Source organism: Pan troglodytes, chromosome 5 (assembly GCF_028858775.2).
Source record: "Pan troglodytes isolate AG18354 chromosome 5, NHGRI_mPanTro3-v2.0_pri, whole genome shotgun sequence".
NCBI classification, from domain to species: Eukaryota; Metazoa; Chordata; class Mammalia; order Primates; family Hominidae; genus Pan; species Pan troglodytes.
Window position 1 is genome coordinate 31,763,315 of NC_072403.2, and position 12,556 is coordinate 31,775,870.

At 35.2% G+C, this 12,556-nt stretch overlaps 1 protein-coding gene across 8 annotated transcripts in view; it reads right to left on the reverse strand.

Moving 5' to 3' along the window:
- Positions 1-12,556, reverse strand: part of SLC17A1 (solute carrier family 17 member 1) — a 166,351-nt gene that overhangs the window by 130,511 nt on the left and 23,284 nt on the right. For all 8 annotated transcript variants that reach the window (XR_010157586.1, XR_010157588.1, XR_010157585.1 and 5 more), the window contains 2 exons: positions 4,605-4,695; positions 2,489-2,625 (listed from right to left, as the gene is read on the reverse strand). Coding sequence is in view for 4 of the 8 variants with exons in the window: in XM_016955016.3 (XP_016810505.1) it covers positions 2,491-2,625; positions 4,605-4,695 (226 nt within the window). In the remaining 4 variants the exon portion in view is untranslated. The remainder of the gene's footprint in view (positions 1-2,488; positions 2,626-4,604; positions 4,696-12,556) is intronic.

Here is a 12,556-nt window from a genome sequence, read left to right on the forward strand (position 1 = left end):
CAGATTTTTGCCATTTCTAAATCAACAATCTTGAGTTATGCTTGCATCTTGGCAAATTTTTGTGAGTACACCATTATGGGAATTTTTAGTACTTGCAATACTAGATCAATTTAATACCGACTCAATTGCATTTTTGAGTGACGCTATCAATTTTCCTCCTTTAGCTGGGTGTAGTGTTGCATGCCTATAGTCCCAGCTACCCAGGAGGCTGAGGCACGAGGATTACTTGAGCCCAGGGGATTGAGACTGCAGTAAGTTATGATTGTGCCACTGTACTCCAGCCTGGGCAACAGAGTGAGATCCTATTTTTTAAAAAAATTTTTCTTCAAACTTCATTTGGATCATTTCTTCCAATAAATTTGTTAACTGGCTATTTTTGTTTAAGGTGACAAATTTATTTATTAATAAATTTTCCAGGAAACTTACTGAATTCATTATTGTTTGTATAGTTTTCCAGTCAACCCACTTGGATTTTCTAAGTAGACAACCATATCATCTGCTCATAATGATAATTTTACCTTCTTTACCAATATGTATTTTCTTCATTTCCTTGTCTCTCAGCCCCTCTCTCTTAACTGAGAACCTCATTGCTTATTGCACAGATGAGATGCCAACCTATATACTAACCCATCACATATACAACACTGCCTTCTCTCTGCCACTGTGGATAAGCTCTAGGTTTCTACCTAAGGCCAACCCTGGCTGTGGTGCTTGAATTTCATCCCTTCCAGATGAGTCAAGTACTTTTTAATTCTGTCATTGTGCCTTATCTCCTACATTGTGGAACCTCATTATTGAATTATACCATCACCTTATATGCTATTGCATGTATCTTCTGAAACAAACAAAAAACAAACAAACAAAACCCTCCTTGGTTTCACATCCCTTTACAGCTACCACACCATTTCTCTAATTTGCTTTATAGGAACGCCTATCCTGGCTGTCTCAGTTTCCTCAGCCTGTATTCTCTCTCTCTTGATTTCTCTTTTCATACTATAAAATAAAACACAGAGACACAGAAAATTGCACAAATATTTGGCTCAATGAATTATTATAGGATAAATGTTTGTAATCACTAGCCTGGACATGAAAAATAGAATATTGCCAGGATTCCCAAAGTTCTTCAAATGGTCACTCCCTGCCCCTAAAAGTAACAACTTCTTTGACATTTATAATAATAATCTATTTTTCTGTATTTCTTTATAGACTTATCACCCACATGTATACCTTTATAGTGTTTCATTTTGCCAATATTTAAAAATCTGTTATGTCCTTTAAGTTCTTTCTAATCTAGAGCATCCATTTCTACCCCAGTTTTTTTTTTTTTTGAGACAGAGTCTTGCTCTGTCACCCAGGCTAAAGTGCAGTGATCTCGGCTCAATGCAACCTCTGCCTCCTGAGTTCAAGAGATTCTCCTGCCTCAGCCTCCTAAATAACTGGGATTACAGGTGCCCACCACCACGCCTGGCTAATTTTTGTATGTTTAGTAGAGCCGGGGTTTCACCATCTTGGCCAGGCTGGTCTTGAACTCCTGACCTCATGATCCACCCGCCTCGTCCTCCCTATTTTTCTTTATAAGTAATTTACTTATTAAAGACCCTGAGCCTTTTGACCTATAAAATCTCCTACAGTTTAGATTTGCTAATGATACACTTGGATTTTGTCAAACATATTCTCTGTTTTCTGTACTTCTTCCAAAGCGGTAGCTGTATCCAAGGTTTGATGAGATTCAGTTTGATTTTCTTAGCAAGATATTAGTGGTGGTGTGTTGTTTCATCAGAAGGTATACAATGTCTTCATGCCTCTCTTTTTGTGACACTAATGATCATTGATATTCAACACCTGGATCTCTTAATTTATTGAGGGTTGCAAAATAAGGACATTCTGCATCTTTCAATTCTTATTTATGTATTAGCCAAAATTATTCTACAAAGAGACATTTCTCCTCCAATTCATTTACCACTGATAGAGTTTACATAAGCAAAGCACAGTATTATGCCTTGAACACACCTTAAAGAACTCTTTGTCTCCATCATTCATTTGAAAATCATTTTAGTCAGGGTTACCTTTAAAGTTTCTCTTGCCTAAACCATTGTAAATTCTTAGACTTTATATAATGTAATGTCTTGATATTATAGCACTTTTCAAAGGTCCTTGCTCCCAACCTTTTTCACTTCGAGTCTCCATTTTACAACTGTTCTTCCTACTTCGTTGAAGGCCCTTCCCAGTCTTTTTTGCAAACTTCTCTTTTTCATCCTCATCTTTTGATGTTAAAGAGGCCCAGCCTCCCAAATTTATATCTCCAGCCTTAGCATCCCCACAGAGTCCCACAGCCATTTCAGGATGTCTAATATTCTCAGGCTTAACATGGTCTCCTCTTCTCCAAACCTGCACCCCTTATTCCTCCTCATCTGAGGAGTCATCCTTATCTCCTCTGTCTCCTGCATTCCCAGTTTCAAAAATTGTCCTTAATCTGATCACTTCTCACCTTCAGAGACGTGTGTGTTGTTTTTCTTTAGCCCAGTCCTGAATTTCTGCTTTAGCAACTATAAGGTAGAAAATTAGGCCAGTCACATTAATGGCTGCCATCAGGATGAAGGTTTTAAACCAGGCGGATTCCGGATCCTAAGGAATTAAAATTCAAAGTAATTGTAAATTATTGCTCTTGTTTTTTTGTTTTGTAATGTTTAAAATGTAATATTAAAAATGTAGACTCAAGTCACGTAACAAATATGGAAAAACACACTTATACATAGCCGAAAACGTCATCATTTTACTTTATAAAATAATCACTTTTATCTTTCTACTATATACATGTTGTTTAAAATTCTATTTTCATCAGATATTAAGTTTACTAGTTTCTTATAGTTCATAATTAACTGATTTTTTAAATCTGATCTATTATTTTGAAGTTTTCTGCATCTTTTCAAGGTATCTTATGTAGCTGACATATTATTGTATCCTGTAAGCTTATATAGATAAAGAGTGTCTTCATATTTTAATTGGCAAATTTAACATACTTTCATCTATTGTAACTATTATTTTGTTAAGATTTATTACTCCCATATTATTTCATATTTTCCATTGCAATCCTTTTTTTCTTTTTAAGTTTTGGATTCGTTTTGAAGAGAATGAGTTTTCTTCTGCTGGTTTATAAAAGTTAACTGTATTACTCATTAAACATTGTTCTTCAGATGTATGCTCGAGTTGAAATAGCTATCAGAGGAGAACCAGAAAAGTTATTGCAGCTGCAATAATTGACTTCCCAGGCTTGACTTCTGGTCACCAAATATTTGATTTACTCAAATTTCAAATGCTCAGAAGAGTATTCAGTTTTTCTCTCCTTTCAAAGCTGAGGCAGGGGCAGATGAGAACTGTCTAAGTTAACTTATAGGCAGAGACAATTTTGGACAGTTCTGGAGCCACATTTCCTTCCACATCTTGGATGTTTGCAGAGAAATTAGCTCCGCTAACAACTTTTGGAAGTCAGCTCTGCACACCTGAGTGAACTCAATGGAAGAATAAAGGCACTATGCTCAGAGGGAGGAAACAGACCATGGCCACCTGGTGCTTCCCATTTCTAATGAGGCCATTTCTCTGACCAGGGAGCTTCTGTGGTTCTAGTGATGTTTTCTTCTTTTCTGAAACCATAAATACAGAGATTGTGGTGGTGGAAGACTCCTCTTTATGGGAAATGTGGCCATGGTGGATGCAGACCATCTCTCCCTGTCCCAACTTTGGGATAAGGAGCATTTGGAGGAATTATCTACACACTACCATTCCTTTGGTTGTAAGTGTTCCTACAAATAAAGTTTATATGTGATCCACATGGTGCTAGTGGTATGAAGGTGTAGTCCTTTGTGAGTACAGATTTATGCCAGCATTTCCATTCTGACTCTTCTTATTTGAGTGGCTTTAGGATGTTATCTCTTATCTTCTGCTTGTTCATTATAACTGAAGACATAGATTACCCAGGATAGGCAAAGACCCAAGGCAGCCAGTGTCTTCAATGGTCATTTACCTCTCTGGAATCAGGCTATTCTTTCATTTTTAATCTCTGAAATGTTCTTTTGCTTTACTTTTTTTGCAGATGAGGCATGCATTTAAAATAACTGTTAAAATTTGATAGGGCATTTTCAGTGTCCTTAAAAGGAAGATTTCAGGTAACTTTGTCCATGACATGTGCAAAAACAGAAGTCTGCCTTCATAGTCAGGCTTAGGTCAGTCTTTAACTTTATTTACTTGTGATTTTTCATTCTTTTTTTGAGAAAACTGTATCTTGTTACTTATATTACCACTCAGCCAGCCAAATACCTGTGTTGATCAATCCACATATTCATTATCAAAAATAACAGAAGTCCACTTCTGTACCAATGGGCAATTACTAAAGAGTTCTCAACATATCTAATTGACAAATAATGAGATAGAAATTGCATTATTTGTAGATTTGGAGAGATGCCTGATTTGACCAAATTTATTTTCATATGATGCAAAAACTCATAAGTCATCTCCTTCTGGCATCTTCTCTGCAATTTTTCATATGCGTAATCTTTCTCTATACAATTAATATTGGAAAAATAACTACACATCTGTATGTTTCTTACCTGCTTAAGGATCAATCCAGTCAAAGTGGAAGCAATTAGTCCTCCTATCATTCCAGTTAAAGTTGAACATGCTTTAATAAATCCAAAATATCTATGCATAAAAGAGTAATACACAAATGTAAAGTAGTACAAATACTGCAGGAAATGCAAACCTAATCAAATGAAATTTAAGAGAGATAAATGCTCATTTTGCAAGTTCCTACTTCTCAAATTCCATTAAGATGTTAGAAAAAGTATATGAATATAGGCAACTTTCTAGTGTCACCACAGAGTCAGAAAGGTTGGCATTAGCAGTAAAGAATATGATGATATTAATAAAATGGGAATATATTTAGAGTGAAACCCAGTAGAATTAGAAAATATGTAAGTTCCATTGAGAAATTCAGAAGGTGATATGTTTTGGTAATGGGAACTGGTTTGGGGTTAATAAAAAATTGAAGGGCTTTGTTCACCTGGTTTACTCCCATAGGTCCAGAGCTACTGACCTCCAAAATTGCTTCCAATACTCAGGCAAGGAAATCAGAAGCCTAGTTTACAAGCAACTATAATTGGCCAATCCTGGAAGCTCAAACCAATTCCAGCAGAAAATTAGCTACAAACACAGTGAAGCTGCAGCGAATGATAGATAAAGGGGTCAAACCCATCAGCCATGAAGAGCAAGGTGGTGCTGTTTGGAGAGCAGAATCAGTGTCTAATCAAGAAATGAGTTCAGTCCAGGGCTGGGAGTCTGTTTTTCCTGCCCTGTAGATTTCATCATTAAAGTTCAGTGTGTTCAAGTCCTCCCTTTTATGAGAGGCAGAGTTTCTTGTTTCTTTTTTTTCTGATCTTCTTATTTCCCTAGTCTTTCCCATTCCTACTCTGCCTTTACATGTTGAGTATGGGAGGAGGTGCCTGTTTTGTTTATTAATTTGTGGGTCCCTGTTCATAGAGGAGTCACATCAAGACCTAGAGTCCTTGAATGTTAAGCTATATGCAGTCACTGGGTAGGATTAGAGTTGTCTCTTTTTGACGATCTAGGGAGTGTGTTGTAATGGATGAAGAAGTACATTTATGGTTATGAACATCCACAGGTAGAGCTTGGAATGGAAACTATTAATTGTCCCCACTATTTGTTGTTCTGTTTTTCATTTCAGCAATAGAACCCCTGGAGTTTAGGTGGGAATTGGGACCACTCATGACTTTTGTGAGCCCTTTCCACTTTTGCTTTCATGAACCTCTTCCCCCATAAAAATATTAAAAATTATATTTTATGACTGCTCTGGCATTAAGGCAAATACATTAACATTATACATTAAATCATTTTCTTCCACCTACGAGTTTGTTTTTTATCTTCCAATTTGGAAAAGATTTTCATGAGTTCCTAAAAATATTGTAGGCCATAGGTACCATATCTTCTGTACAACTGGTAGAAATATGATTATTAAATTATCAGTGCATTTTAATTTACATATATTCTATATCATATAGGGTATTATTGTTTTCATTTTGCAAATTCAATTATATTAGATTTGCCCTAATATTTTTCCTCTCCGTTTCTCTTCTTTTGTTCCTGTATTTCTGTGATTATTTATATGAAATTATTATTCTGTGATTATTTATCTGTAATTATTTCATTTCTGCCTGAAGAATTCTCATTTAGTAATCCTTTCATTGGAGGTCTATGACTGCTGAATTCTCTCAGTTTGCCTCGAAATGTTATTTTAACTTAGTTCTTCAAGGAAAGTTTTTGCTGGATATAGACTTCTAGGTTAACAGTAATTTTCCTTTTTGCATTTTAGAGATATCAATTGATTGGCTCTGGCTTTCATTGTTTCTGTTAAGAAGGCAGATGTCAATTCTATTATTGCTTTTTTGGAAGTAATGAGTCTTTTCTAGGTGGCTGTTTTAAAGATTTTGTTCTCTCTCAGTCTCTCTTTCTCTTTCTGTCACCTCCTCCCATTCAATTTTAGCAGTTTCACTAGATAGGTTTAGGTGTGATTTTCTTTGTATTTATCCTATTATTTATTATTTATTTATGACGTTTTAACGACTATCTTCTTCTTTTTTTTTTTTTTTTTTTTTTTTTGAGATGCAGTCTTGCTCTGTCGCCCAGGCTGGAGTGCAGTGGCCCCATCTCGGCTCACTGCAAGCTCCACCTCCCAGGTTCACGCCATTCTCCTGCCTCAGCCTTCCGAGTAGCTGGGACTACAGGCGCCCACCACCATGCCCAGCTAATTTTTTGTATTTTTAGTAGAGACGGGGTTTCACTGTGTTAGCCAGGATGGTCTGACCTCATGATCCGCCTGCCTCAACCTCCCAAAGTGCTGGGATTACAGGCGTGAGCCACCACGCCCGGCCCCGCAGGCATTTTTAAGATAGGTCTTGAACTGAATAAATCAAATAAATACATGTCCTCATTTCTCTAGCACTGAGTTTGTGTAGATCTAGTGGGCAAGCTTCTTTATAAAATTGTAAGAAAGTGAGTTATTCTTGGTTGATTTTACCTGTCTACCCCAAGGCCACTGCTCTACAAAACTTCAGAAAATTCTGTTCATATTGGATTTATGTTCTCCAGAGAGTACTAACCCCACAAGGTACAATGTGAACAGTGTTCCCTGAGAGTTGAAAATGACAGAGCTACTTCTGTTAGTCACACTTATCATATCTCTAGAGGAGATATAATATCTTGAAAATAACATCTTGAAAAGAGCAAAAGTTTTTTGCCAAACAGGTCTGGATTAAAATCCTAGGTAAAATTTCAGGCCAGTGGTGAGATTTTGAGCTCAAAATTAAGTATCTGAACCTCAGTTTCTTTAGTTGTAAGGTAAATATGATTAACTGGTAGGTTGTTATGAGAATTAATAATATATGAATATGGACATAATAGCAATAATTATGGAGCAGCTAACCCTTACACAGTGCTTGCCAGAGTATGCCAGGTACTATTCTATATACTTGACCTACATTAACTTATTCAATTATCTTAATAACTCTATGAGTAAACATTCTCTTATTAATCCATTTTATGTGTGAAAAAAATCATCACAGAGAAGGTAAATAATTTGTTTGATATAAATGGCTGTGCTGATATTGAAATTCAACTGTCTAACTCTAGAATCTGTGCTTCTAATCATAAGGATATACTTTTCACATACATACATGACAGATGCATACATCTGAATATATCGTTAATGATTAATATCATTAATGATTAACATATCATTAATTAATGATTATATCTGACTTATATAGATATTTCTTCAGAACTTTTGGCCTGGTGGCTATGAACAACAATGTAGCTTAACTATCCAGAATTCTCAGCAGAAACCTTACAAGCCAGAAGGGATTGAGGTCTTATCTAAGCTTCCTTAAACAGAAAACAACTGTCAGCCAAGAATTTTGTATCCAGTGAAACTTAAGTTTCATAAATGAAGGAGAAATAAAGTCATTTTCAGAAACAAATGATGAGGGAATTTGTCTCTAGCAGACTATCCCTACAAGAAATGCTAAAAGGAGTTCTAAATTCTGAAACAAAAGCTGATCTGCACCAGAATAGAATCTCTTTACAGCATAAACCCCACAAGGCCTATAAAACAATAACACAATGAAGAAAACAAAGTAGGTAACATGATGACTGGAATAGTACCTGACATCTCAATATTCACATGGAAAGTGAATGGTCTAAATGCTCCACTTAAAAGATACAAAATGGCAGAATTAATAAAAAAATCACAAAACAAATATTTGCTGTCTTAAAGAGACCCACCTAACTCATAAGGATTCATATAAACTCAAGGTAAAAGGGTAGAAAAATATCTTACACACAAATGGAAACCAAAAGTGAGCAGGAGTAGCTATTCTTATATCATAAAACAGAGTTGAAAGCCACAACAGTAAAAAAAGACAAAGGAGGTCATTATATTATGATTAAAGCATCAATCAAACAAGAAGATATTACAATACTAAATTTATGTGGACCTAACATTGGAGCTCCAAGATTTATTTACACATTTACTACTAGACCTAAGAAATGAGATAGACAGCAACACAATAACAGTGGAAGGCTTCAACACTCCACTGACAGCAGTAGACAGATCATCCAGACAGAAAGTCAACAAAGAAACAATAAATTTAAACTACACTTTAGAACAAATGGATATAACATATTTACAGAACATTCTACCCAAGAACTGCAGAATATACGGTCCTCTTATCAGCACATGAAACATTATCCAAGATACACCATATGATAGGCCACAAAAAAGTCTCAACAAATTTTTTAAAATTGATCAAGTATCTTATATTTAAAAATTATATCAAGTATCTTCTCAGACCACAATGGAATAAAACTAGAAATAAACTACAAAAGGAACCATGAAAACTATCCAAATACATGGAAATTAATCTGCTCCAGAATGGGTTTTGGGTTAACAATGAAATCAAGATTGAAATAAATAGTGACACAAGTTACCAAAACATCTGGGATACAGCAAAAGCAATGCTAAGAGGAAAGTTTATAGTACTAAGTGTCTATATCAAAAAGTCTGAAAGATCACAAATTGACAACCTAATGTCACACCTCAAGGAACTAGAGGAAAAAAAGAACAAACTAAACCCAAAACTAGAAGAAGAAAGGAAATAACAAAGATCAGAGTAGAACTAGATGAAATTGAAAGAATCACAGTACAAAAGATCAATGAAACAAAAGCCTGGCTCTTTGAAGAGATAAATTAGATGATTAGCTAGATTAACCAAAAAAAGAGGAGAGAAGATTCAAATAAAACACAATTAGAAATGAAATTGGAGACATTGTAACTAATACCACAGAAATACAAAAGACCATTAGAGACTACTATGAACACCTCTATGCACATAAACTAGAAAAGCTAGAGGAAATGGACAAATTCCTGGAAACATACAACCCTTCTAGATTAAATTAGGAAAAAATAGAAACCCTGAACAGAGTAATAACAAGCAGTGAGATTAAATCAGTAATTTTAAAAAATTGCCAACAACAACAACAACAAAGCCCAGGGCCAGACAGATTCACAGCTAAATTCTACCAGACAATCAAAGAATTGGTGCCAATCCTACTGAAACTATTCCAAAAGATTGAGGAAGAGGGAATCCTCCTTAACTCATTCTATGAAGCCAGTATCACCCTGATACCAAAATCAGAAAAGGCTATAACAGAAAAAGAGAAGTATAGATCAATATCCCTGATGAACATAGATGAAAAATCCTCCACAAAATTCTAGCTAACCAAATCCAGCAGTGCATCAAATAGATAGAATAATACACCATGATTAAGTGGGTATCATCCTAGGGATGCAAGCATGGTTTAACATATGCAAGTCAATAAATGTGATATATAACATAAAGAGTTAAAATAAAACCCATACGATCATTTCAACAGATACAGAAAATGCATTTGATAAAATCCAGCATCCTTTGTAATAAATATCCTTAACAAATTAAGCATAGAAGGGACTTACCTCAAAATAATAAAAGTCACATATAGCAAACACAACCAACGTCATACGAAATAGGGAAAAGTTGAAAGCATTCCTCCTGACAACTGGAACAAGACAAGGATGCCCACTTTCACCACTTCTGGTTAACATTTTACTGGAATTCCTAGCCAGAGCAATTAGGCAAAATAAGGAAATAAAGAGCATTCAAACTGGAAAAGAGGAAGTCAAAACCTAGGAAAAACTCTTCTGGACATTGGCCTAGGCAAAGAATTCATGATTAAGACCCCAAAAACAAATGCAAAAGAAACAAAAATAAATTAATGGGACCTAATTAAACTAAAAAGATCCTGTACAGCAAAAGAAATAATTATCAGAGTAAACAGATAACCCACAGAATGGGTGAAAAGAATTGCAAACTATGCATTGACAAAGAACTAATATCCACAATCTACAAGGAACTCAAACAAATCAGCAGGAAAAACATAATCTCATCAAAAAGTGGGCAATTGGCATGAATAAACATTTATCAAAAAAGAAAATATACAAATGGCCAATAAACATAAGAAAAAATGCTCAATATTACTAATCATCAGTGAAATGCAAATTAAAACCATAGTGAGATACTACCTTACTCCTGGAAGAATGGCCATTATTAAAAAGTTAAAAAACAATAGACATTGATGTGGATGTGTTAAAAAGAGATTGCTTAATACACTGCTGATGGGAATGTAAATTACTACAACTTCTATGGAAAACAGTATGGAGATTTCCAAAAGAATTGAAAGTAGATCTACCATTCGATCCAGAAATTCCACTACTGGGTATCTACCCAAAGGAAAATAAATCATTGTAAAAACAAACAGACAAAACACCTGCACATGTATATTTACTGCAGCACAATTCACAGTTGCAAAGATATGGAACCAACCTCAGTGCCCATCAACTGATGCGTGTATAAAGAAAATGTGGTATATATACACAATTGAATACCACTCAGCCATTAAAAAGAATGAAATAACGTCTTTTGCAGTAACTTGGATGAAGCAGGAGACCATTATTCTAAGTGAAGTAACTCAGGAATGGAAAACCAAATGCCGTATGTTTTTTAAAATTATTATTTCAATAATTTTGGGGGAACAGGTGGTATTTGGTTACAGGGATACAGTCTTTAGTGAGGATATTTGAGATTTTGGTGCACCCATCATCTGAGCAGTGCACATTGCACCCAATGTGTAGTATTATAACCCTCACTCCCCTCCCACCCTTTTCCGAGTCCGTAGAGTCCATTATGTTATTTTTATACCTATGTCCTCATTGTTTAGCTCCCCAGTTATAAGTGAGAACATAGAATGTTTGATTTTCCATTCCTGAGTTACAAGTTACTTTGCTTAGAATAGTGGTCTCCAAGTTCATCCAGGTTACTGTGAATGGCATTATTTTGTTTCTTTTTATGGCTGAGTAGTATTCCATAATATATATATCACCACATTTTCTTTATCTACTTACTGTTTGATGGGCATTTAGGCTGGTTCCATATTTTTGCAATTGCGAATTGTGCTGCTATAAACATGCATGTGCAAGTGTCTTTTTCATATAATGACTTCTTTTCCTCTGGGTAGATACCCAGTAGTGGGATTGCTGGGTCAAATGGTATTCTACTTCTAGTTCTTTAAGGAATCTCCACACTGTCTTCCATAGTGGTTGTACTCGTTTACATTCCCACCAGCAGTGTAAAGGTGTTCCCTTTTCACCACACCCATGCCAACATCTATTATTATTTTGTTTTTTAATTATGGCCATTCTTGCAGGAGTAAGGTGGTATCACATTGTGCTTATGATATGCGTTTCCCTGATTATTAGTGATGTGGAGCATTTTTTCATATGTTTGCCACCAAATGCCATATGTTTTTCACTTATAAGTGGGAGCTAAGCTATGGGTATACAAAGGCATACAGAGTGATATAATGAACTATGGAGACTGAGAGGGGAGAAAATGGGAGGACGGGCAAGGGATAAAAAAAACCACATATTGGGTACAATGTACACTATTCCCCTGATGGATGCACTAAAATCTTAGACATCACCACTGTCAATTCATCCATGTAACTAAAAACCACTTGTATTCCAAAAGCTATTGAAAAAAGAAGAATTTTTTTTAAAAAAAATCAGAGTTAACAAGGAACTCCAACTTAACAACAACAAAATATAAATAACCACATTAAAAAAGTGGAAAAAAGACATAAATAGACATTTTCAAAAGAAGACATACAAATGGACAATAAGCATATGAAAAAACTTTCAACATCACTAATCCTCAGAGTAGTGCAAATTAAAACCACGATGAGATAACATCTTGTACCAGTCAGAATGATTATTATTAAAGTCAAAAAACAACAGATGTTGATGAGGTTGCACAGAAAAAGCAATGCTTATACACTGTTAGTGGAAATGTAAATTAGTACAACCTCTATGGAAAACAGTATGGAGATTTCTCAAAGA